This window comes from Zonotrichia leucophrys, chromosome 3 (assembly GCF_028769735.1).
Source record: "Zonotrichia leucophrys gambelii isolate GWCS_2022_RI chromosome 3, RI_Zleu_2.0, whole genome shotgun sequence".
Lineage (NCBI taxonomy): Eukaryota > Metazoa > Chordata > Aves > Passeriformes > Passerellidae > Zonotrichia > Zonotrichia leucophrys.
In genome coordinates, this window is record NC_088172.1 from 41,730,994 (window position 1) to 41,757,456 (window position 26,463).

Below are 26,463 nucleotides of genomic sequence, written 5' to 3' on the forward strand. Positions count from 1 at the left end.
AAACCTTTTTGTGCTCCTTATTTTGTAGTCTTTGCCAAAAGTGTGTGCCTCTTTTATTAGGTGGAAAGATTTATACACACTTTGTTCTTCATATTTCCTGTGTGACAAAGCAATTCTCACCTTCTTCTAAAGTTGTACCTCTAAATGACTCTGACCATGGCCCTGCACCAGCAGGAGACACAGCTCTGACTGACACCTCATATGCTGTGAAGCTGGCCAGCCCCTTCACTGTAAGCCTTGTGTTACTAATATTTGAGACAACCCATTCCTCCTCAAATGGGTGCTGAGGCGACACTTTCACATCATAGGTCCAGTTCTGCCAAGCAGATAAACCTGTGTGAAGCAAACAATTGTGTGAGTACAGAGTAAATTGCTGTAACTGGTGATACACAACCTTTGAGAAAGATGTATATTGGAGACTCCTTCCAAAAATGCCAATACAAGTGGAATTAAGAAAGAGATAGATTAAATCCACTCTGGCTCCATGTTTCAATTCCCCATGAAGAATGACATTAGAACAAAAATTTTCCCTGGCCAGGTGATTTTCTGGTATTCAAAGATACATGCACAGAGGGTAGAAACCATAGCACAGTCACCGATCCAAAGTCATTACATCTCTGCCATCCATTTCCTATGTGATACCAGTACCCAGCATTACTGCTACTCCATAACATACTTAAGACCAAGTTTTGCTTAAAATCCTTGCAGGGGGCATATGAGTTGCCAACACACACTTGTGTTAATTCAGAAAATTTAGCTCTTTTAGTGGCAAATTATGGGCTAAATTTTTGAAGCAGAGGTAATTCCATAACTTCCATCCATATCTGCTATTGGTATCACCAAAGTCCAAATCAAGAAAAGGGAAACCAGAAATTACTTCTGTAGAAAGAAAAGAAATGGGCCTTCAGGGATAATCAGCTGAACTTACTGCTTCCAATGGTGTGTTCAGGAGGTCTCCAGCTGATCACAGCTTGGTCCGATCCAAATAGAACCGTGACAAGGCGAGGAGCAGTTGGTAAAGGAAATGGCTGAGTTGATGGCCCATAGAAAACCAAGTTGCCAATGCCAAAGTACTCTGAGTACTCCAAATTGCAGTCCACAATGTACTCATTGAAGCTAGAACTTCCCACTGGAGAGACCTCCTCATGGAAAACTGCCGAGCCATCTGTGACTGTAAATGTGTTATCCTCATAAACAAAGCTCTCCATGTCATTAAATGGCACGTGTGATCGCAGCGTGTGAAACTCTGAACCATCAAGAAAACCTGACACAAAGGCCTGTTCTGTTTTGTTGAAGAAAATGAGTCTCTTAGATTGGAAGTTGATTGTGAAGGTTCTCAGAGCACTGGATCTCACCACTGGTGAAGCTGCAGAGGCAGTGCCAGGAATGAGTGGAAGGTTTGCTCTGTATATGCCATCCTCCAGGAGACAGAAGATATAACTGGCCACAGAGCAAAATAAACCCAAATAACTACAGTGCAAGAAGTCTGCAAAGCCACAAATATTTTAGCAGCTAAGACACGTGCCTGTCTTTATGAACAATAGAAAAATACTTTTGACAGTATTAGTACATATATACTGGGGGAGTAGACACATCAGTTTTACTTTCTGGGAATTTTGCATAGCAGACTATTGGAGAATATTTTTCTATAATACCTTAAATGCTAAGCATGAACATTTCAAATTCATAGAGCTTCATATTCATAAAAGCATGAAAGTTCTGAAACTCAAATTTCTTGTTTGGAAAAGCTTTATCTCTTCTGCTAACCCCCTAAAGAAGAAAATGCACAAAACAATACTGCATGGCATCTGTCTTGTTCCAGTTGTTTTGTAACTTGCTATTTGCTGCTCTTTTGTTTTGTTAACTTAAGTGCTTGAAACAGGAACCTAGATGACTAATGAAGTGTAGAAAATTAGAGAGGAGCTTTATAGCACCTTTGGCACCAAGTGCCCAAAGGAGTTCACTTACCCATTATAGGGATCAGCTATAACCTTCCTAGGGGATGTCACGTAAAGAGGAGTGATGTCTTCAGCTACCGTGCAGTTCTCTAAGTGGCAGACATGTATCTGGGGAATGAGAAGAAAAATGGGTGATGCATTCATAGGGTGTTTGCTAATGAGCACACAAGCTGACCTGAGATTCCTTCAGGGGATGGAGAGAGTGAAACACCTCTCCCACAGTCCTAGGTCCTTCTGGGCTCCTGAGTGTTCAGTCAGCCAAGGATAACCCCTGTACACAAAGCCACGACAGCTTACCCTGCAGCTGTCAGTCGTGCCTCTAAGCTGGAGGGAAAATTGGTTATCCAACTGCCTATACTCAATTTGAAGGGTATAGGCAAACTGTTCTTTGAAATGATCTGGCAGGGAAGGGAAGTGCTTTTCTGGTCCTGGAAGCAATACCTTGGAATTCAGACATCTCTGCCATTGGTCTGTTCATCTACAACTCATTTGTATCTTTTCATCACTACTGCTTTTCCTGCTCCCTGTTCCCTGTGCAGCAAGCAAAAGATCAACATGGCAAGAGGATTAAAAAAATAAAAATCTCCCACTAACCATTATGGGTAGGTTTCTAGTCCTTTGTGCATTAGAGGATTACATGGGTACATGCAAAGTCTGACCATTAGTGTAACTGATGTTTTACGGGTAGGAAATCTAGTGCAGGGTTAATCTCCATTTTCACTTTAAATTGAAGCAGCTGTAATCTGAGCTGTTGCTATTGTATGAAACACTTAACATATTTTTTCAATTATGACAGACAGCAAAAAAGCACTGTCCAGTTATCTGACCACCTTCCTGAGGCAGAGTAGGAAATGAACAGAGTAGATGGGTAACCAAGAGAAACAGTGTGCCAATACTGGGTATGAGGAGGGTGTGAAGGCAGTCTCAAAAACAAATTAAAACCAAAATACTTATGTCCTAAGGAGAAAAATAAGGCAAGGAGCCAGAGTTCCACATAGGGTGTTTACTTTAAATATGACCTGATAGTCAAAGCTTTCTTCTTTGTTAAATTACTAAATATGTAAATATTAATGTTATATTAAAATATATTATTGTAATTATATTTTTTGCATAAATATCTATACATAATAACATTTTTCTGATGTAAAATTAATCGTGTAATGGTTCAAATTAAGCACTAGAGCATTACCTTTTCATTCATGACAAAGTATATCCTCTGGTAGAGCCAGTCTACTGAGATGGACACAATATTCCCCCAGCCAGCGTAAAAGAGCATTAGGTTGGATACATCAGACATATTTGCAACTCCTTTCACCCAGATAGAATTCCCTTCAGAAAAATAGACAACTTGCTGATAAATATTCACAGAAATACCTAAAAATAGAAAGATATGTGCACACAGATAATATAAGAAAGTTTCCATTTTTCAGTTAATTTTTCTACTTGCCTTGAAAATATGTATTTTTCAGTCTGCAACCCACCATCATCATCAGAGAAAAGTTAACTGTTTTTACTCCTCACTTCAAGTCTTCTTTCAGATAATAAGGAAACATTCCCATTTGCTTTGTAAGTGACATTATTATAGAGAATTGCCCTTCAGAAAGGTAATCAAAGAGAGGACATGTAATATGCAAACTGACACTGATTGCCCCTCGACAGGTCAAACAGATGCAGCTGGCATCTCCTCACAAAGCACCACTCACTCTAGAATTCAAACTTGACATAATCTGTGCCACCTCTGCACTATCCAAGGCTATTTAGTCAGGGGCAACGTTCTTTCTCTGGAGTCTTTGTGGCTCTGAGAAATTTGGTAGATAAACTCAGATTTCCACACTGTCACCAAGGACCAGTGTAGGTAAGAAACATTGGAGTGGTGAGTAATTTGAGATAACGTGGTTATCTGGTGACTCCAGCTGCTAAATGCCTCATTAGTATGCTAACACATTAGCACTATATTTTAGAACTTGGCATTATTTTATCCAGAAGTTCAAATCACTTCATTTCCCCATATTCACATTGAGAAAAACTAGATATCAATCGCAGGGAAACGTGGATTCATCTTACCTCAATTTAGACACCTACAATGTAAAAAATGAGCCAGCTACCTAGATACTGTGGAGAAACAGTTGCACTGGGGAGAACCATTTATCGCTTCCTAATGCCTGTCACTTCAAATACATCAAATCATGTCCTCAAAGTTCCTATTTCTCCTGATTCACTATAAAGGCAGACTGGACACTGTCTCAAGCCATGTGAGGTGCATTCTGTCCTCAGGTTAAAGAGGTCTTATTGGCAATTGACATAAAAGGAGAGAGCCCAGTTTGATTTTACCTGTGATGTTGTGGTGTATAGCACTGTTTGGCAGGCACTGAGCAGCTTCGAGGAAATGTCCTGTGTATCTCTTCCTTAACGACTCTCTTCTGGATAGGAAGAGCCATGATGCTTTTTCCTTAACTGGCAAACAGAGAAATTCAGAATTTAGATGACCACTGCACATGGCTAACTCAGATACATCCTTAATAGCCATGCACATGTGCCCAAATGTACGTACGTCTGTACGTATCCTTACACTAGCAGTGACAGACCAAAAGTTAAACAATTTGAGTGCTGAAAGCACGTGGAGTTATTAACCATTACAGTTGACTCTGGCTCCTCACACAGGGTGAGAGCAGGCCACATGAATTTCACACCATCATTCCTGCAACTATGGACAGTTCCCTAGGGAGGGAAAGTCAGCTGGAGCAAATGAAGCCTTACTGACTCAAGGAAATGAAGGCACTAAGACATCCACGTGACTTCAAGATCTAGCAAAAATAGGACATTTAACACCTCTGGACTTCTTTGAAAACCCCAGTCAAACTAAAATATTATCCCAGAGAGCTAGAGAAAAGCAAGGCAAGTATGTTTATGTGTTTTATTGTAATGATTAGTGATTTATTCAAAAAACAAGTACCTATTACAGATACAGATGATAATGGGATAATATCACCTGTTTCAAAGGTGATAAACTTAGTATTTTTTTTCTAATAAAGTCACAGAATTTAAAGTCAACAAGGATAGTTTTGGTCAAATAAACTGATTTCATACTTATAAAGGCCCATGTGATTTACATGAATATCTCTGCAGTAAATCTGTACCTTCTGTCTGGTCTACACATAGGCTTGGGGAAGATAGCTTGCCTCGCTTCTGATTCTCAGATCCTTGGAAATCTAGCACACACCTTGTTAAATTGACTGTTACCTTCATTTTTAAAGATGGCGTATTATTTCAAGTATGATTTTGGCTAATTTCCATCAGCAAACAATCCTTCCCTTTTTTTTCTCCTCTCCAGCTTAAGCAGCTGTCTGCAATCAGATATCATTTCCTCATATGGATATCACAAAACTGTGATCAAATGCTGTCTTAATTTATTCTGATAATCTGCATAGATTGAGCTGTGTGAATTTCTCACATGATGCACTGTGAGTAGTTGCAATAATGATGCTTTCAGAGCAAAGTACAAGAGGCCAATATTACCTTTTTATCTCTTTTCAAGCAATGTTTCTTGCAATCTACAGCAGAAATCAGATTCTGTCCCCAACCCTTGTCGGGGCTCAGATCTACACAGCTCAGTGCCTGATGCAGTAGCACCATTTCTGGACACGATGCATGACAAAAGGCTGTTCATGTTAGCACAGAGAGAAAGTATGTGCCTGTGCAATTCAGGGGGAAACAACTGAAATTTTATGTGGTGACTAGTAAGGGGGGTGGGATGGCTCCCCATCCCCATCAGGTGGGGGTTTCAGGGGCTATGGAGTTTGTTTTCTACCTTAAATTAATTGTTTGCCAATTGGATTGACATAGTGAACACAGTCTGGACTTTTCAAAAATGATACAAATATTTATAACTCAGGGTCAGCCAACCCTAGAGCAAATCTCTGTGGAGCTAAAAGTAAGGAAACATCAGTGTGTCTGAGCTAATACAGACAAAAAAACCCAACAACAATATTTTAAAAAGCACTAGAGAAGCAAGTTCAATGTCTCTAACCAATAGCAATTCAGAGACAGTCTTGAAGTGTTTTCATAAAGCTGAAGCAGTTCCAGGTGTTTGACAACTGAATCTTTTCATGAGAAGGGAAGTCTTTTATTTTCTTTCCTAAAAGAACATTTTGATAACATTGATTTCACTCTTATTTGTGTTCTATCTCAACATATGTCTTTCTCTGCCAATTAACTGATAATTCTGCAATTCTTTGAGTAATAGCTATAGTGCATCATTACCTTCAATATTAATTAGTTGATGTAATAAAACAAATACCTCCATGAAAGAGCAAAAGAAAAGTTGGTATGATTTCACATACTTGGCTTGAGATAATGGAGAATTTTTGACAAACGAGTTTCACATTAAGTGATCGTTTCCATGCTGTGATGCCTTATCGTGTCCACAGCTGGAGAGCAGGACCTCCCTCTGATGTGCTATTGACTCCCCAGTGTACAACTCCTTGATATGTTCACACTCTAAATATTTGTACTCCTGCCAGAAATGTGGCAAGCCAGGGAACACAGTTTGTCTCCAGGACTCTGATGCTCTTTTACCTTTGGATGCCTGAGTTGTGATGTTGGCTTCAGCAGGGGGTCCAGCACCGACCTCATTAACTGCCACGATACTGAACCTAAGGCACACCAAAGAGACAGGTTTGGTTGGCAGGTTCCCTTTGAAAGATTGCCTGAGAAACATTTTATCCAGCTGGGAAGCTGCTACAGAAGTGCTTGACTTTCAGAAAATGCCTGTTTAAATATAATGCTCTGGGGAAATTCAGAATAAAAACAAAACCAACCAAAGTCTGAATTGTTCAAAGGCAAAACAACAACACGATCTTCTAAATTTCAATCCAAAACATATTTTCAGAGTCAGAAGAACAACTCAACTTCATTTCAAAGGAAAATCTGTATTTACCAGTACAAGCAGAATGCTGACCTCTGCATTTAATAAAAATGAAGGCATTTTTCCAGATGCTTACAGGACTAGAGAAGACCCCTCTATCTTTCTCCCACTATACTAAAAACATGCCACACAAGCCGAAAAAATTAAAAACATCAGCTAAGAAAATGGAGCCTCCCAGCCCCATATACAGGTGCTTTTCCTTCCTCACCGAGTTCTGCAAAAGCAGCCAAGCTACCTGAGGTAACTCTGTTACCTCAAGGGAGGTGCCCTTGCTTTTGGCAAGGATGTAAGTAAACAGCACAGTTGTGCAGAAGTGGCATTAAGGCATACTTGGTGCTGTCTGGGCAAGAAGCGTGACCTCATGCCTGGCCACATTGGTATCTTTTCTTTTTGTACCTGTAAGTGGTGTTTGGGAAGGTAGAGTAGAACTGAAAGCTGTGCCCTCTTGAGGCTCTCAGCAATTCATGATTCTCGCTGGTCAGGAGCAAGTTATATCCAATAATCAATCCATTCGGAAAAAGTGGTGGAGACCAACTAACTTCAACAGTGTTTGGACTTGAACTCTGAATGTCTTTAATGACAGGAGCTGTTGCAGGAACTGCAAGACAAATATCTGACTCTGGTACTTGATTAAGACATTAATTGATCTTGATTTTTAAATATATTTTTAGGTTTGACACCTGATAATTCATTTATACACCAACAAATATTATAAGGGACAGTTAATATTTCAGCAACATTTCATATTTTTTTTTAATGTCCATGAAAACAGGATTGTGTTTCAATCAAATACATGCATATTTATGTACAAAAGGATCCCATGTGCCCTCACAATTTTGTCCATGTTTCTGTGCTTGTTTTTAAAAGCAAAGGCAGGCAGAAGCCCTAAATCTTCTAGGTCAAACAAAAAGAACCTGTTGGTTTTTTCGTTTGGTCTTCTGCAGCTACCCAACAGACAACATAAACATGATTCTAAAGATTAGGCACCAATGTCTTCTGCCAAAGAAACAACAATGAAACTCAAATGTTTCTGTTAAGGTCCTGAAAGATGGAATTAATAGTGCAATTCATTACCTCCAAAAGCATGTGTCCGGTAACTGGGGCTAGGAGGAGAATGGAGCTGCAGCTGAGACGTAATGATCCAAACCACTTGAAACACGTATTCCGTGAAGGCCTGAAGGTCTTTGACAGTATATGAAGTTTCAGATACTACCTAGATTAATGCACAAACACAATTGAGCTTGTTCTTCCTCCAGCTACGGCTACTTTCATGAGGGCAAAAGAGGTCTCATACAGCAATATACGTATTTCAGGATAGAAAAGGGCAGCATCGTAAGTTTTAATTAAGAGGGAATTCTGAAATTTATTTTCAGCATAGACGTTGATTTTCCATCTCTTCAGAATGTTTTCTCTTCTCTTTCCTCAAAACACAGCACCAAATCCCAACAATGAGCAGGTATATCAAAGGATTGATGCAACATAGAAGTTTTAAGAAAAAAGTTAAAAGAAAAAGCCGAATTAGTAGCATGTTACAAGCAATGTATTTTAAACTTATACCACAGGTTTCAGATACAAAGGATCCTAGTTACACTGAAATATTTATTGTCTGAAGTAATTGCTCCCTATTATTTCATCAATGATTCATTCAGAGTAACTTCCTGCTTAGCAAATTATCTTTACCTTTGATTTGTGGCACCAGCTTGTCATGCCCTGTAAATTGGTCCAATAGAGATGATGGCAAGATAACAAGTGTACAGCTGACGCAAAAGAACAAATTATGAGAATAACTCTACTGAGTCAGAACAAAGGTCTTTCTAGCCAAGTATTGTGCTTTGACAAGAACCAAAAAAAGTTCTCTAGGGAAAGGTATTTAAAAAAAAAAAAAAAAAGAGAGAGAAGAAAGCCCACAGCTATATTTCTCCTCAATATTCTCATTGGCTTTTCACAAGCATGACTCAACATGAAACAATGGGAATATTTGCATTTATTAGAACTCGATTTTTTTCTTGTACTAATTTTTCCAGTCACTTCTCAAACCCGATCTAGTAATTTCAGCAGTTTTAATATTCAGGAGTTCAAATTTAGCAATTTAACATTCACGCGTGCCAGGAAGTAGCTGAACATTTCAACTACCCATTCAGTGAAGAAATACATCTCGCTCGTTTTGAACCTGCTGCCTGCTAGTTTCCATCAAGATCCCTAGTTCTTGTGCTGGAGGAAATGGGAAATCATCCACTGCTTCTCAGCTTCCCCATGCCACTCGTGATTTTGAAAATCTCTTTCATGTACCTATTATCCAAGATGTTAAAAAAAAAAAAAAAAAAAGAGCAAAGAAGAGCCAATTTCCTTGCAAAGTAAAAGGAGGTGCCCTCCCTTACCTCTGTGTACCTCCAGTCACCAGGGAGTTTGTTGAACTTCCACTGGATAACATATTTCACCCCAGAGATGTTAGCTGCCTTCCACCCTAATGTGACACTGTGGTTTCCAATGACAGATGCAAATGGTGCACTAGGTTTGTTCAAGTAGCCTGAAGGGAAAATACAATATAACAGTAAGAAAAAATCTTTCATGGCAATTCCTGCATCTTAAAGGTAAAAACCTTTTACCTCACACACCTAAAAGCAGCGAAGCCCATAAAAACATATAAAAGAATATATTGAAAATGTTGCTGAGTAACTTGCATGGCATTTTAAAGACAAAGACAGTTTGATAAGTCAGACAGAAATGGGCCAGGTTAAATGTGAGCAGTTGTGACTACTATCCCATACTTGTGTAAGTGCATTTTTAGTTACAGCTACTTATTAAAATTTCTCTGAAAAGAAACAGAGAAGGCATGAGACTCTTCTGAAAATATTTTCAAGGGGACTATTTCAATAGCACTCTACTGGCCCAAGGTATCATCTTAAATAGTTGAGACTGGATTCAAAAGGTCTCATGTCCATGAAAGGAAGGGAAAAATGTTTTACTCCAAGATAAACTTCAGTGTATTTGTTAAAAGAAAAAAAAAAAACAGTGGCAGTTTTCTGATTAATGAAAGTACTCAAGACTTTCTTATTTCTTAAATAAATCCAGATCATAGAACAAGACTATGAATTTATCAGACTGTCAGTTGGACACAGGACTCTATTCAGACTTACTTAGTGCTTCATCTCCATATGCATCCTCTGCACAGCTACAGCCAAACTTACAGGAAACTGTCTGTGTAAGGTACAGAACTCACTGGTTAGCATTGTGTGAAGGGAAACTTCCTTCCAGAATCATGCAGACACATTTTAAATACATACAAATTCTGTGGACATTTTGCTTATGCACAAACCCAGTGGAAATAACTATATTAAATCTAAAAGTAGCACTACCATGAACTTATTCCAAAGATTTTCTTGTGAGAGTTTTCATCAATTCACTGGGCCCTAAATTACAGGTTTCCTCCTTACACACTGTTCCTTTGTGGAAAGCATGAACATGGGGCTACATTACAGCTGGAAATACACTTCAGTGATGACCATGGAGTTAGGAAGACAAGGTTTTTGACTAGTTACTAATATATTCCACATGTTGCATTCCACCTTTTCCTGCTTCATGTATTCCCTATGAATGAGGCACATTCCTACAATGTATTTCCAGTGAATTTTCAAAATAGCTGAAATCAAAAATTTTTTATAACAGCCATGCCTAATTCACACTTCCTTTTCAGCAGCTACTCCTTCTGTTACAGTTGTGCCTACAAGCTGCAAATATAACAAATACCCCAGGGCAGTGAGCTCCACACTGGCATCCTAAGAACAAAAAATTCCTGAGTTTTCAGTTCCAGTAGGGAAGATAAATATAGTGTCATTCTGCTTTTTATGTAGAGAACTTAAGAAGGAGTAGAAATGTGTTCTAGGTGGGTCTCAGTAGCTTTAAAATTGCATGCAAGACTGAGTCTCCTGGAAATCCAAACTTTTTGAGAAGTGGTGATTTGAGCTTTTCTAGGCAGGAGGTTTATTTGGGCTCATTTTATTCTGCAAGTTCATTCAGCCTTTAAAGTCTTGAAGTTTGCTCCACACAGCAGCAACCTTTCAAGTGATAATCAACCTTAAGATCATTCAGAAGCAATTCATTATGGCAAGTGAGGGAGGTTTTTTAATTGCTCTTCCTATGATTTGAGGAAACACACTTCCAGCACCCTATGGAAACTGATAAGATATGTTATTTCTGACAACACAGTTGCAACCAAGACAGATTTGAAAACTTGCTTAGCTGTATATTCCTATGTACATTATGTCACATCTAGACATTCAATGCCAAGTGCAACCACTTACAATTTTTTCCAATACTTTCATTTTCAGAGAAAAAAAATAATTCCAGGTAAATTATCACCACTGTTAGCAGGTGAAAATTCAGATATTAGTAGTTATCTAGTGTACAGTGGAGCATTAATTTATGACTAATATTTATTTGTTTTAAGAGGTAGTGTCCCCAGATTTCATGCTGATTCATAGTGCCTTCTGCCTCATTGAACACAGGTATTTCTGAATATTTGTTATTTGTTGTTATTCTTTCTTCTGATTTTTGCCTGAACCATAAATCCAGTTTCTGCTTGAGGATTGCTAAGGCTCCTAACCTTAAATTTTAAGAGAAACTTGCCAGCTGCTCTACTTGTGAACAATAAATCCTCATATTTTCTCCATCCATCAGCAATGTTCTTATATAAGCCACAGTCTGACTTCTTTTCTTGTGACTGCTCCCATGAAATTCAGTGGCAATCCCCTGTTCCTAGATGGAATGAGAAATACTACCAGATTTCAGTCACAAGGTGCATTCAGAAAACAGAACTGATCTAATGCCAAAGAAAATGTCTCACTCTTACTCCCACTCCTTTGCTCTGCAGGCTGCAATGACCTGATCCTTTGGATGCAGTGACAGTGTGTGCCTGACATGTGGGTAGTCAAGTCAGTCAGCTGATCCAGTGGAAAGATAATCTCAAAAAAGCCCCTGCAGGGTCAGCACATTTAAGTGGCATATTGTGTGACCAGACAGGCAAAGAAAAAAACCCCAACGCAAAAGCTACAAAACCCTGCACTCGTTTTATGTTTCTACAAAAGTAGAAACCAAAAAGTAATTTGGTTACTTCTTGGACTGGGCCTACACACCAAAACCACCATTTCACGCATTAGTAAACCTTGGTCATCTTCACAATTGGACAGACTAAAAAGCATTAAAAAAAAAAACTTTTCGCTCAAATTTCCAGGTTGCCAATGGGTTGGTATTCTACTCATGATTCTCAAACTCCTCCATCACCTTCTTGAAATGTATTGCTTCCACCTGGGATCAACCTTCATCCTGAGGTCTCAGCAGTGCCAAAAACAATCTTTCAATCATCTCATCCCCATCCTACCCTATCCTCTATGTTCATGCTGAAAGCATCCATCTCTTTACCAGCACTTTGTTGACCCAAACTCATCACTGTGAACACCAGTCCATCCACAGAACTCCCCACTTAAGGTCTCCTTCCAAGGGGCCATATGTTGCCCCTTACTGAATAGAATTTTATTCCATTTAGGCTCTATCCAGGCAAGAGCTTTGTCTTCCAGGTCTATGTTTCCACTTCTCAGCAAGCTGGTATCGTACCACCTTAACAAGCATTTTCTCTGGATAGTCCGTGATGGAATTCATGGAAAGCTGGATGAACAACACTGTTGAGAGAGCCTAGAACACAGTTTACATAGATCTGTCCTGTTTCACAATAATGAGATTTGTCTGCTTTCTTAATGCAAGCCTGCCCTTGGTCACCATGCTGAAAAGGTACATAACTCATTCTTCAGCTTTAGGGAGTACAAAACAATTAGACCTGAATTGATAAGTTTGTGTATCTACAGTGTATTTCTTAGCACTGTGAGGACATAGCAATCACTGAAATAGTGATTGTTTTGTATTGCTCTGATGGCATTTAACTTACCTCACATGTTCTAATGTATGTCTCATTCTGCCAAGAAACAAATTAATGAAATGTGTGGTTAGCAAAATATAATCACAGAGTACTTCAAACAGATAATACCAATTTATTAGAATTACTTCCAGTGAAAGTACATTACAAAACTTTATCACTGGCAAATAATGAAAGAAGGAAAATCCAAATTTGAAAAACAGAAAGTCAACATTAGAGTGATGCTAAGGTTGAATAAAATTCAGGTGTTCAAGATATGCAGAAAAAATAGAACTTTGAAAGCTATCATGGCATTTTTCCCAGACCAAAGCTAGTTCTCAGCTGCCTGGTTTAGTAAAAACAAGAAATCAATCTACTGAGGGCCTAAAATGTGCTTCATTTACATCTGCATGCAACTCTGAAACAGGTCAAATAGAGTAAAATCCTGAAAAGGACTAGTGCATTCTCACTGTCTAAAAACCTGCATTTAGCTTAATGAGCTGCAAAATACACTTATTCTGACAAACTAATTAAAAACTTTTGATATTAGATGCAATTTGCATAACAAGAATTATTAATTTCCCAAAACAGAATTTATAAGGAACAGAGAAAAAAAAAGTAGGCATTACATCTTTTCACAGAAACATTGCTCTGATTGGATTTTGAACATCTGCCATTTGATAGGATACTTGACAGGCTGGAGACAAGTGCTCTAGAGCCAAAGCTCAGGTAATACTCACACATTTCAGTGGACAGTCAGTTTGCACGGTTGCATTCCAAAACTGACATCCCTGTGTACACTGCAAAGACAGAGGATGGCTTTAAAAATGTCTTTGAAAGCAGAATTCCAAAGGCAAGGGTTACTCCACCATTAGCAATACATTAAAGGTATACATGGTTACTATAAATACTCAGATCCTACAGTTTTGTATAGCGCCCTCCTCCATGCAAAATCAAATACAAAGAAAAATAAATTGAGTCTTGTTGTGGGAATGAGTTTACTCAGTCAGCTATGATGTGGTCAGCACTCCCACCAGCCCAGCTTTGTTTTAACACTGTTTTACTCTGTGCAGAAGCAGCAGATATGCAGTGTGCAGGACAGCAAAGCACAGAGGAAAGCTGTTCAGCACAAGCCCTCCTGCATGTGCATGCCAATAGGCATTGGCTTTAAAACCATGAGGTTTCTGAGAAGTAATAAATATTATGTTGTTCAGTTTTGATATTGGATCTCTCTTGTTTATGCTGTCCCATCTACTTCTAAGTGATTGTAGAGGTTTTTCTTTTTAAAGGGAAGCTGGAACACTGTTAGAAGCAGAAGACTGGTACTGAATGTTGAAAAGCCTCATGAAAAATATAGTGAAAACTTGATAACACTGAGCAAAGATACTCAGCAAATTAAACAGGTGAGTCAACCTTGCTATGTATTGTCACTGACAACACAGACTTTTATGATCCCAGCATCATAAATGGCCCAGCCTCACTAGATACCAGGTGCTGAGAGGCTGCTTGTTACTAGTCTGTGGCAAATACTGAAGACTGAATTCTCCACCACTCTTCAAAGAATATGTGTAATCACTGATACTGAAAGTGGCAGGAAAAAACTTTCTAACACAACCTGAGCCATTAGAAAGCAGGCATTCTTTCGCTGTACAGGACTCACAGAAGGACATCTTATTTCTGTGTGTGTTGTGAGACTTTCCAAAAAATATTTATCCACTATAACCATGCCTATAAATTGTGTTTTATAGGTACTATAAAATTACATAACACATGAACATAATTTTCCTAGAACTAATTTCCATGTATCTGCCTCCTACTGGAAGTCCTGTTATGGTATTGAAGGTTTATCAAGAGAGGTCTCTGGTGGCCATATTCACTGAATGCTTCAATATTAAAGGTGACCCTTCCTTGAACTTTTTCTTTGGGCATGCACTGTTGCTTCTTGTTACATAACTTGCAAAAACCCCACTGTAGACCTCATCTCCCCTGGTTCCAACCATGCTTATCATCCTGCATGCATACCTCTCCGTCCTTTTATTTTTTTTTTTTTTTCTGGTTAGTCTTTAAGCTTTATTCAGCAACTTCATGGGAGCTGAAAAGTTTTATTCTCCATGTTACCTATCACCACCAGCTTGAATTGCATTTGCAATCTGAACTAGGAAATCAGCTGAAGTCCTCAAAGAATGCACGTATGGAAAGCTCACATTAAACCCCCATGATGGACACAACCATTTGAAGTCCTAGAGAACTCTAAATGTTCAACAATTATAAGTTTTCTTACGCTGAATCACTGAGAAAATGAAATAAACTACTTAACTGTACAGAGGTAACTGAATAAGACAGTCTTAATGATTTGCATGTTGGACAGAACACTAGTTTTGACTCATTGTCTCAAAAATGAGAGGTTATAAACTTTGTAGATCACAAATGTGAACATAACACAGCAGAGATCATCACCCTTTACACATTTTCTTTAAATAAAAATTATAGCCATGTCTCTAATAATTTGAACGAAATCTACCCATTCAGTGACTTATGCTAGACAGGCGCCTGTGCACATTTTCATGAATTCTTTGAAAATATGATCATTGTACCCATTGTATTCAAATACTAGGAACATAAAATGTCAATAATTAACAAAGTAAACCATTACTCACAGCTCCAGTGATGTCACTAACATTGCAAAGGTTAGTAATTCCAAGTTCTCCTTCCTGTAGGAAAACATATAATTTTTTAAAAGTATCAAAATATTTCCCCAAAATTCTTTGATTAAAACACACTAAGTCATTGGCTTGTTGTAACCTGAATTTTCTTTGGCTGATGTTTCCTCATCTGGAGAAATCTACTGTTGAGAAGTAGCTTCTCACTTGATTTCCGAGATACCATCAAACAAAGATATTGGCGGAATCAGTTGGTGTTTGTCAAAGTGTCTGAGGTAGGAATTTGGCTCTTACCTCCCCATTCTGGTTCACTGAGTCAATAACAAATCCTTCACAAATATGTTGGGCTTAAATGACAAAGCCAAGTGGCTTTGACCTCCTGGGAGCGGAAAGACCTTCCCTTCCAGCTAAATGCCTTTTGTTTGGCCACCTTTTGAAGGGGTTTTACGCAGCCATATGGTGATCGCCACCACCCTTCCTCTCCTGCCAAAAGTGCTCTCCAGTGAACCTGACAGCTTTTTCACATCATTCACAGTGTGCAAAATCATCACTGTCACTCAAGTGCAAATGATTTGAGGATGTATGCAACAACCTTAGAGAAGCTGAATAGCAGCTCTTAAATTTTTGACTGGAAACCAGGTAAGAGCAGCCTTAACAAAACAATTCTCAGGAAGACATTTCCAGCACACTGAGTACACCGTGACAATAGTGAGAACCAAATCTGCCACAAAATAAAAATATCGAACACAACAAGTAGATCAGAGGAGAAAAATAAGATTTACAACTCTCAGACTCAAAGATTACATTTTTCACACCTGAATCAATACATTCACTGAACATAAATGTGATTTTCCTGTCTTTCAAAGCTGAAAGGAAGAGCAGCTTATTTCTTATTCTGAATTAATTTGAACGCAAATCAAAGGATCCCCATTAAAGTTATCATTGCATGATAGGTTTCCATCAGGGAAGGCAATTAACTCTTTCACTGGTGAAAGAGCTCCAAATAGTTTTAAAGAAACTGTCAGAGAAGTGTATGAAATAAAATAGAGAAGGTGATAGTTCTCTGCATCAGGTTTCCACAATTAGCACCAAGCCACAAAATGTCCTTTGTAAAAAGCAAAGATACATGGTGCTCTAAAACACATCAACACATTTCTGGCAAATAGAGGCAAGGAGGCAACTCCTGAAAGCAGAATAATTATCTAGATTTCAGAGGTTTTGCTTATCTTTGTCTTGCAGTTGTAGAATGCATTGCACAGTATTCCAAGGAATATTAAGAAATTACAAAACTAAGGATCTGATCACTAATTTTAATACCTACAGAATTACCCACAGTTTAAACCAGCTAACTTGAAAATTAAGCTGCAGCTAGGTTCAGGATAGTGCTGTGTGTCACAGAAAGAAAATTTCTTGTGACTTTATAGTTTTCCTCAATTATATAACAAAAGCCCTGGACTAGACTGAAATGAATAAGTAAAATGAGTAAACTGAAAGAATAAAAGTTTATCTTCCTCACCATCCAGGGTCTTTAGCATTAACAGTAATTGCATGCAGTCAGAGTAGTGGGACTTGCTCCTTACCAGATTCCACAAATTAAAATGTTAAATGTTAATTCTCAAACTCTGCTCTTAATAAAAAAATATTCTTTAGAGAAATTTTGAAAACACTGATAAGCAATATGAAGTTCTGACAGTGCTAACAACAATCGGTATTTCAAAAATTAGGAACAAGTTTTGAAAACTTACCAGGTTACTTGTACATAAGTTTTGACAGTTCCTTGAGAAAGCACAGTACACTGCAGAGATCCATAGACAGCAAAGAGCAACAAGACTTTTTAGGGGGAAAACCCACAGGCAAGCGTTCTTCATAACTTAAACAATTTCATCTGGTAATCTGCCTCTTCCCTTGACTCAGCCATACAAACTCCTTCTAGTTTAGGTGACGGAGATACAACTGTGAAATTTCTGCATGTCAGATCACAACAATATTTTCCAAATCCTAGTTTACACTCCACTCCTTCAACAACTTCTCCGCTTCCTGGAGCACTTGTCTTGAGGTTACGCAACCTCTATTCCAGAGTTTCTTATTAAGCCACTGAAACAAAAGAGCTGACAAATCAAAGTCAGTGTGTCGACTTACACAAATATCATTAACGTAAAAAGGAAACCAAGGGCAATGCTTAACCAGGTGCTCCGAGCCATGTGGAAACAGGGAAACGGTGGGAAAAAACCAGCCTAATGTTAATTTTGACTAGATAAAGCTATTTCTATGTATTTGTATGTAGATGCAGCTAAGAAAATTTGTTGTTGATGACGAATAACATTGTTAGAACACCATTGGTCATATCAGACATGGAAAAGAATTTAATTAATTTTTTTTTAATGACTGTTTCCAAATGTTCTATTTCCACACCAGAATATCATGTGGAACAGACCAGTGTCTGCCTTCAGATGCAATCTAGACACAAACTAACCAGAGCCAATTTGCTAGGGGCTCTCTAGATGAGGAGGCACAATTGTACAAGTAAGTTTGCATCTGTATCATGGAAGAAAAATGAAGCTGATAGATAAATTACGTGTCTGATTTAAAGAGTGGTTGAAGTTGAAGACTCACATTAAAGAGGTTCATGGAAAGTCAAGCTTAAGACACATCCAGGCTCTGGTCTGTGGCACATCTGTACTGTACCAGCAGAGATATCCACAGAGTAATTCTGCAGTAGAAGATCAGTCCAGCTTACACACACACAGATGTATATATAAATAAATGTTACATCATTTTGTGCATGTGTATTACCCATTATAAATCAAATGTGCTACTTTATAAATAACACAGAATTCGGTGATCAGCTGAGGCTGGCACATCCTATTACTGCTGCTTAGAAATGGTACCTGCTTTCCCACCATACCTTTCCAAGCTCCATTGACTTGCCCAGGAAACATTTCTGCAGTCATGCAATAAAACAGGCTGGGAACCTGGTTAACACTAACCCAGCAACAGGAGAAGTGAATTGAATTGGTTGGCATTAACCTAATGCTGTTTTTTCTGGCTCAGGCTCCAGTAGAATCCCCTGTGCTGCCCTGCCCATGCAGTGAAAGGAGTAAATGCACTAAGGCAGGAGGAAAGGAAAAGCCAGGATGGAGACAGACAATGGACATGGCTCAATGTGGTCCAAGGAAGGAGCGGCTTTTAGGACCAGGTTCCTTCCTTTCCTTTTTTTCCAGTTGCCCTGAGAAGCATTGGGGAGTTTCCTTATGCACTGTCTCAGTCTTTATTACTCAAGGCAGCTTCCAGATGAGAGTAAGGCTCATCTAGGGTGAGCTTTGCTTTCAGGTAAGGGCTTTCAGTATGCAGGTGTGGAGGAATTACTGCCCAATTTGCTTGTCACTTCTCCACTCCAGAAGGATGCTGCCCCCACTCCAGTCCATGAGCAAAGCTGCTCAAGAAGGAGCTCCTTAGATCCAGCCAAAATAAGCCAGTTTAGTCTGACTGCTTAAATACTAGGTCTCTGCTAATCCAGCTCATCTTGGCTGAGGTTTCATCAGAGCTCACGTGACCAGCAACACTGAAGAGGAAGCTGGTGACAGGCAAATGGAGGCTGCAATTCCTTCCTGAAGCAAAGAACTTTGACTTTGGACAGTTAGGACATGTAGGACCTTCAGGATTTGGTCTCTAGGACTTTTAGGTCTATAATAGTAAATTCAATGTTCCCACATCAATACCCCAGCAAGTGGCATGGGGACAATGTACCCACATCCACATTTAAAAATATCTCATTCATCCAAGAGAGGACAGGCATAGCTGAAATACCTATGGTCAGTGGCTCTTAGAGTTACTATATCCCAAACTGCTCCTTGATATTATTTGTGCTAGTGTTGATGTGGCTCAAAATCAGACAGAGTTCAACAATTGATCTATGTGGTCACTCAGGATTAAGAGTGCTGTCTGGCATAGTATTAAATTACTAACTTAGACGTAGCACAGGTAAAAGAATATGCCTAAGTTCAAACTTTTTTAAAAACTCTTTTAATATCATTCAAATAGTCAACTTTATTTTTTGATTTGTTTTGAAGTTTTGAGGTTTTGTTTTGGGTTTTTTTTTTTTAAGGAACTGTTTGATTGGTGTTTTTTCAAGATTTATAGGGAAAAGTACTGGGATATGAGAAACACAGAATCATAGAATCATTATAGTTAGAAAAGACTTCCAAGATCACAGAGTTGAACCTTTGACTGCACACCACCATACCAACTAAACTACAGCACTAAATGCCATGTCCATGGCTTTCTTGAATGCTTCCAGGGACGGTGACTCCACCAGGTTAACTCCTGGTGAGGAATATGATCAAGGTGCACATTAGTCTGAAGAAAAAGTTCACAGCACCTTAACAATAACAAAACAGCATTTGGCTTGTCCGACAAGGAAGTGTGGCTACTATCAAATACACATAATGAACCCTTTGTAACCTGAAAGCTTGGCTGTTACTGATGAGATAATTCTTGTCAGTCTATGAGTGTGTGTCTTTGCACACCCATATAGGGGTAGTGCACACGTGCCTTGCACAAATGGGCTCTAACCATTACAGTTAGTTAATAAAATAGTAATATTAAAGATATGATTCAAATGAACTACTCAAATGGGGCAGAAATTTTTCTTCAACTTCCAGCACCATTTTCCACCAGGTGTCACTGTAACATCCCATAAACCAAGACTTTCAAAGAAAAAAAAAAAAGGCACTGCAATACCTCCTTTCTTGTTTACCTTCCTTTGAACACACTGGGAGAACAAGCAGTAACAGCCACCTGAGTCTTTAGATTTTTAACCTGAATTTCAGGAATTCTACAAGAAGAGAGCATTGTATGGGTTTTAGAAGCTGAACTTTAAATTAAAAGGACTGTTTGCAATATCTGTAAATAACAAAACATTAAGTGTAATTTTTAAGTACATCACTTCCATCACACTGCACACTGATGTGGTTCTAGGGATCCAAATTTTGTGAGATATCATTAACAACCTAGTCCTTTATATTACAGATCTCCTTACAGAATATAATTTCCTTTATTGCAAAGAGCAGCACAAGTACTGATCAGTATATCTGCAAGGGAGAAGACTGAGAATTAAGAGAAAAATAGAGAAAAGAAAACTTGATCACAATTCCCTTCCTGGACAGAAGTACATATCAGAGCTCTTTACAAACTATGGATTCATCTTTCAAGTTCTTTTGAGTCTCTTGTAAGAAAAATAGAACTATTTACAAAGGGTCAGCCCTGATAGCAATGAGTAAGGGCTATCATACCTTGAGGAGAAACATGTACATTGTTACTGCCAGTAAAGTGAATTAACAGCTTTTTTATACCTGAAATCATCATAATCCATAAAATCAAAACTTTCCCGTACATGGACATGCACAAGGCTGTGCATGTGTAACATGAATGATATAACATAAGCAGACCAAGGATCAAAGACACAGAGCTTTAGTGCTTTGCTGCACTTACAGCAAAAGATTAAAATTATTGGCTCAAGGTGGGTTGGCAGCCTCTACCATTCACCCCAGTGCACAGCCACAGGCTGTTGCACATACAGCCAGAAAGATCAGCTGGGAAACACCTTCTGGGCTGCCAAAAGGTTACAGATCAACACATCAACATAAACTGATGGCAACTTCAGCTTATTTTAATAGGACAAAAGCTCTCAAATGGTCAACTCCCAGCTGATCCAGACCTGGAGTTGTGTCATCATTCCTGCCCTTGTGACAGCAACCTCCATCACAAAGTTTGGCCAAAAATCTCAACACCCACTCCAGCAATCTAATTTTAATCTCCTCCCAAGTTTGAGTCAGGCACCTAAAATCTCATCAAATGAAACAATTGTCTGTGTGCTGCCTCTCAAACACATCTGTGCATGGTTTCACAAAACAGCAGCACAAAGCAGGAATCGGCAGGACAACAAAAACTGAACATGGGATGGCTGAGGAGGCAGGCAGGAACACCCAAAAGCCCACAGATGTTTGCCTAAACTGGACTGTTTGTGTCCAGTCACACAGCACCAAAAATTCTTTGAAGATAGACCACGGTTCCTGAGTCCTATCTTGATGAGAAGGAAAGTTGGGAGAGGTGAGAAAGGAGAGACTGTCAATCCCTCAACCAGCCTACAGGGCAGAGCAATGAAAAGGAAAACCTCAGCTTTTACTTATCAGTTTCTATCTTTGTCTTGGGGAGGCCATCGTGAAAAGATATGCTGATGTGAAGAGTGATAATGGATTTTCACTCTTTTCCAAAGATCATAGATTATTCTCATTTTCCCTCCAGCAACGGGCCCCCATTAGATGTCGAATTTCTTAGTAAAGTAAATGAACAAGGACCCTTAGGGCAAAAAGGTTCCCTCCACTGCCCTGGCCTCCCTCCTTCCCCTTTCATTTGTTAGTGCAACTGCTAAGACAGCTGTTTGTCTGGCAATAGCAGCCAGTCGGTCGGGGAGTGCTGTGCACAAACAGAGAGAAGGCCATACAACAGAAACCCCCTGGAGTCTGGCTCAAGATTTATATCTATCTCTGCAGATTAGAAAAGTGGGGTCGGGGAGGGGGGGAGAAACAGACTGTTAAACTGGATCAAATTGGAAAGACAGTCATGCATGAGATCCTTAGCTAAACCAGTCAGGAGACAGGGATTTGCTTCTATTGATCTGCAGTAATAATGACTGGAGAAATGTCTCATTAAACGATGCACAATGATGGGTTTCAGACTAGGCAAATTTGAGCTGTGGAGATTAACAGGAAGAGACGCAAAAGCTAGGCCAGGATAGAAAAGATCAGAATGCTAAAGGGTAATATGGATCTATAAATACATTGCTAAAACATTCAAATCTAAAAAGAAAAATAATATATTAGAGTTTATTAAACTATGTTTGTGTGATCATCACACACAACATTAGGAGAGAGTGAGCACAAAGCAACAATAAAAACCTTGCTGTTAAGTAAGTAAAGCTCGCACTTTTTGTATTTCTTTAAAGAGGGTGAGTTGGCAAAGTATTTGCAAAGCTATTTAGTGATTTGTTCAACTGTGTTACCTATTAGTTATCTCCTGATTATTACTAATCAAATGTGCAGTCTGAAATTTGAAGAAAACTAAATTTTAACATACACAAGTAGCCGGCAGTGCAACAGTGTGAGTGTAAAATGGCCTGATGCAGGATGTCTGAAGAGGATTGCATGAAAAAGATGTGCAAGGGGTTTTAGAGGGAAACAGAAGGAAAGATTGCATACTACAGAGGGAGTGACTTATCGCTCTGAGCATGTAGATCAGTGTGTAAGAAGATATAAAATCAAGATTAGGAGAAAAAGACAAAAGTTGCAGAAGCAGTAGTGCAGATTACACAATCTTCAATCTTTGTAAAGATCTTCAGAACAGTCAGGTATTCAGTTTGCATAAACATCTCCCATAAAAGTCTCTACCTCTAACACCCCCTGGTTTCCATGGCATTCCCAAATACCTGAACATTTCATCTCCCAGTAGTTCCATAAAAAGAAATTGCTTATCCAGCAATCCAGGAGAGAGCCCATCTGCCTTGAGCTCCTTACAGACTGAGAAGCAACAGTGCCCACTGTGGAGACAGGAATTAAGTGGGGCTGGATTTGACCATTTCAATCACCAGCCTGAGAAAATGTGTTGCTGGACTGTTATTTGGATGCACTGTTCACTAACCTTTTGGTACGTATCTGGAGTCCCAGTCTTTCTCCCCCCATAAATTCCCACCCTCCTCTTCTTGACTGAGCAGCACCCCTGGGTACAGGTGCTGGTGCACAGGAACAAGCAGATCCCTTTCTCCATGCAAGCAAGAGCAAACCTCCGCACAGTAAGGGAACAAAAATTAAGGATGTTCTCTAAAACACAGGCTTGTTCCAAACAGTTGGAGATATATCTAATCCCTTCTTTTCTGAAGGAGAGGGAAACATTCCCTGGGAAGACCATAATTAGCTGGGATCTACCATCAGGAGAAATCCTGGGGATGTTAATCCAGTGCATCATTTCCACCTGCAATAACTGCTAAGACGGTAAATGCTGTGGGCAAGACAACACTTTGTCTCGACTTGCTAGCATGCACCAACACCGCAGGCAGCCCAGCCAGCTTCAGACTTTATCCTCCAAGGATTTAAACCACTCTGGAACACCAACAAGTCTGCTCCTTGCCCTTCTGGGTGCAGGGGAAGGCCTGAGCACAGCTCCACAGCCCCAAACTCAGATCAACCTGATGAGGGCCAGCCCTGCTGAGCTCCTCCACTGTGCACCCAATCCCCCGTTATGGGGAACATGAGGCTAGGTCCCATTCCCTAAACACAGGCCCCAGTGACACCCTCCCTGTTGCAAGGAGTACCAGATGTTCACCCTGGACTAGCAGTGTTTAGGTACTGTCAAAAATAGGTTAGAAACTGCTGTAAAATAGTTGATAGATGGTTAAGCATGTACTGTTAGTTTGGTTATTATATAGTAAAAGGGGTTAAAAGGGTAGTTATAAGCATAGCACACTTAAGCAAAGTGCAGCACCCCTCAAGCAAAAACAAGTCAGCCTGGACAGAACCATAATGGGCCAATAAAGCACCTTAAACCTTCATGCAAATGAAGGCTCCAAAAAGAAACCAATCCAAAGGGACAAAAAAACAGGATAAAAAGGGGATTCTGACCCACTGAATCTGTACTGCTCCATCTGGAACATCAGGGACATCGCTGCTGAAAAGACCCAGCACCGGTGCTGCAGCATCCTCAACAGGAATGCTCCTGCTCGGCCTGCAGGCCCCCATGCTTTAGGCCTTTCTTTTTCTTATCATAAAAGCAGAAATCACTTTAGTCTGGGAGCTTGCTCTCATTTTTATCAAGTACCGTGGTAGGGTGTTCCCAGGGTAGAGCCCATTCCACCCCCAGCTAACAGCAGGGCAGCCAGGGCTATCATCCAGCACCTTGCTAGGGACAGAGAGGCCAAGGCTGGGATGTGGGCCCAGGGCTGGACAGTGGTCCTGGTGTTACACCCCTGGGGCAGGGGCTTCAGGGGCTGGCATGGGGCCTGGTCCCTGGGGAAGCCCAGGGGAGCTGGGCAGAGCCAGCCCATCCCAGGTACTTCCTCAGGGTGGGCTGGCAGGTGTCACCCCAGAGCAAGGGAGCCCTGCAATTCTGGACCAGTAGCTGAGAGCCACAGCGATCATTCAAGAATCTCAAAATGCCACTGATCTGAGTCTGCCAACTCCATTGACTGCAGCAGCAGTCACTTGAATTTAGATGTATTGATTTTAAATTAATTGCAATGCTTTTAAACAGCCTAAGTATTATCTGCCCACAGCCATATGTGCTGACCCCCATGCTGGCACAGCCATGCTGTCAGAATCACAGCAACATGGTGGGTTGGGTGTTAAACCAGCTTTTTTATTTTATTTTGCTGAGGAAATTTCCTTCAGGCTGAGGGAAGTTTCCTTCCTCAGGAAGTTGTCTTTACTGAGAAGCCAGGCAGGTGCCAGAGCAAGGAGGGCACAGGCACACAGAGCTAAACCCGCACGCTGCCAGTGCAGGTGCATCCCGATGCCGAGAGAATTTATCACCTGTGAAGGACATCAGCCCTGGCATTCCCTGGCACGGTCCCAGACCTGCTTTCCTCTCCTTTCCTGCCCTAGCAGCGCAGTCCTTCCCTCCCCCTTGCACCAGCTCTGGCACGGTTTTGATCCTCTCCTGAGCTAATCCAGGTCCCCAGCACAGCAGAAAGCCATCCACCTTGTTGTGAAGGGAATGTTCTGCTACCTCAGCAAATTGAATTAGCTCAACACAACATCAGGTGAGCTCCAGGAAGAGGGGAAGTGAGGCAAAGAAAGGACCCCTTTGACCCAGTTGGTTTGAGCCTTCACTCTAACAGCTGCTATTGTTAACTAAATTTAGTTATGATACATCACTGTCCCTTAATAGAGGGAAACCTGGAGAGCAGGGCCCACTGCTCATGACATGTTTGAGTGTGATCTTGCACAACAGAGCAGGGACCTCTCTGTGCATTATAATAACATAAATACCAAGAGGTGGCCTTTAATTGTGAGCACATCTGGACTCCTAAAAGATTTGCAGAACAATTACATGCTTAAGCTGTAATGACAAACACTACATCAATGCAAAGCAGGCTAAGTCAGGACAAACATTAAACAAGGGATGTCATACAGGTTCATATGTTTATGCTCCCAAGATTAAAGATCTAAACTGGTTCATGAAAAGTACATTATTTTTCCAGTATTATTTACATGCACAAGCACAATGATTTGCCTTTTCTAAGGCTGAAAGGACTCAGTGGAGCTCAAAGAAAGGGATGTGCTAAAAAGAGAAAGTCTCTGTACCAAAACGGATATAAGAGAATTAATAATTTTAAAACAATAACTAAAACAATTATTTCTGAGAAGATTCTTCTGGCTAGGCTGGCGTGGGAGGTGTTTTGGTTTTTTTTTTTTGGTTGGTTTTTGGTTTTGTTTTTTGTCTTTTTAAAATTTATTTTCCAGCCAGGTTTTGGATTTCTACTAAAACACAAACCACAGAAAGACTACTCTCTGAAAAAAGGTTAATGTGCCCTTTCACAATAATGCACAGGTTAAGTAAAGACCATATCCTTCAACCTCCCTGGGCATTTGTGTTCTCAGTCCAGTGTACTGGGGAATAACCATCCTAAGAGCAATTTAAATTAGGTGCAGACACATGCAGTCTTCCATTGCTCTGCAAGCTGCAGAAGTTGAGCAGAGCGAAGAGCTACGCATACAGCAATATCTTGAAATGTTACAGCACTAGAATCTAGAAAGCATGGGACCAAAACACATTTGGCACTACGGTCAAGAGAGGCTCCCCCAGTAATGTCAAGGTACTTTAGATTAGGCCCAAGAACTAATCTGAAGAAAGAGACTCAGCCCAAACAGGACTACTAGGCAGTTTCATTTAGTGGAGATTCCACGTGCACAGAGTGCCCAGGTAGATCTACTCCAATGTCTGTATGCCAGTAAAAATAGTTCACTG

At 39.9% G+C, this 26,463-nt stretch overlaps 1 protein-coding gene across 12 annotated transcripts in view; it reads right to left on the minus strand.

The window, feature by feature from the left end:
• Nucleotides 1-26,463, minus strand: part of ROS1 (ROS proto-oncogene 1, receptor tyrosine kinase) — an 86,008-nt gene that overhangs the window by 50,691 nt on the left and 8,854 nt on the right. For 4 of the 12 annotated variants that reach the window (XM_064707935.1, XM_064707936.1, XM_064707945.1 and 1 more), the window contains exons 2-16: nt 20,188-20,281; nt 17,193-17,555; nt 15,445-15,498; nt 13,528-13,587; nt 12,821-12,847; nt 10,020-10,080; nt 9,261-9,409; nt 7,957-8,095; nt 7,279-7,480; nt 6,534-6,610; nt 4,290-4,412; nt 3,148-3,332; nt 1,969-2,066; nt 929-1,440; nt 121-333 (exon numbers count right to left, since the gene is read on the minus strand). In XM_064707935.1, the coding sequence (XP_064564005.1) occupies nt 121-333; nt 929-1,440; nt 1,969-2,066; nt 3,148-3,332; nt 4,290-4,412; nt 6,534-6,610; nt 7,279-7,480; nt 7,957-8,095; nt 9,261-9,409; nt 10,020-10,080; nt 12,821-12,847; nt 13,528-13,587; nt 15,445-15,498; nt 17,193-17,315 (2,023 nt within the window). In that variant the 5' untranslated portion in view covers nt 17,316-17,555; nt 20,188-20,281. Of the gene's footprint in view, nt 1-120; nt 334-928; nt 1,441-1,968; nt 2,067-3,147; nt 3,333-4,289; nt 4,413-6,533; nt 6,611-7,278; nt 7,481-7,956; nt 8,096-9,260; nt 9,410-10,019; nt 10,081-12,820; nt 12,848-13,527; nt 13,588-15,444; nt 15,499-17,192; nt 17,556-20,187; nt 20,282-26,463 lie in introns of those variants that run through there. The other 8 variants (XM_064707943.1, XM_064707942.1, XM_064707944.1 and 5 more) reach the window with 6 other exon arrangements.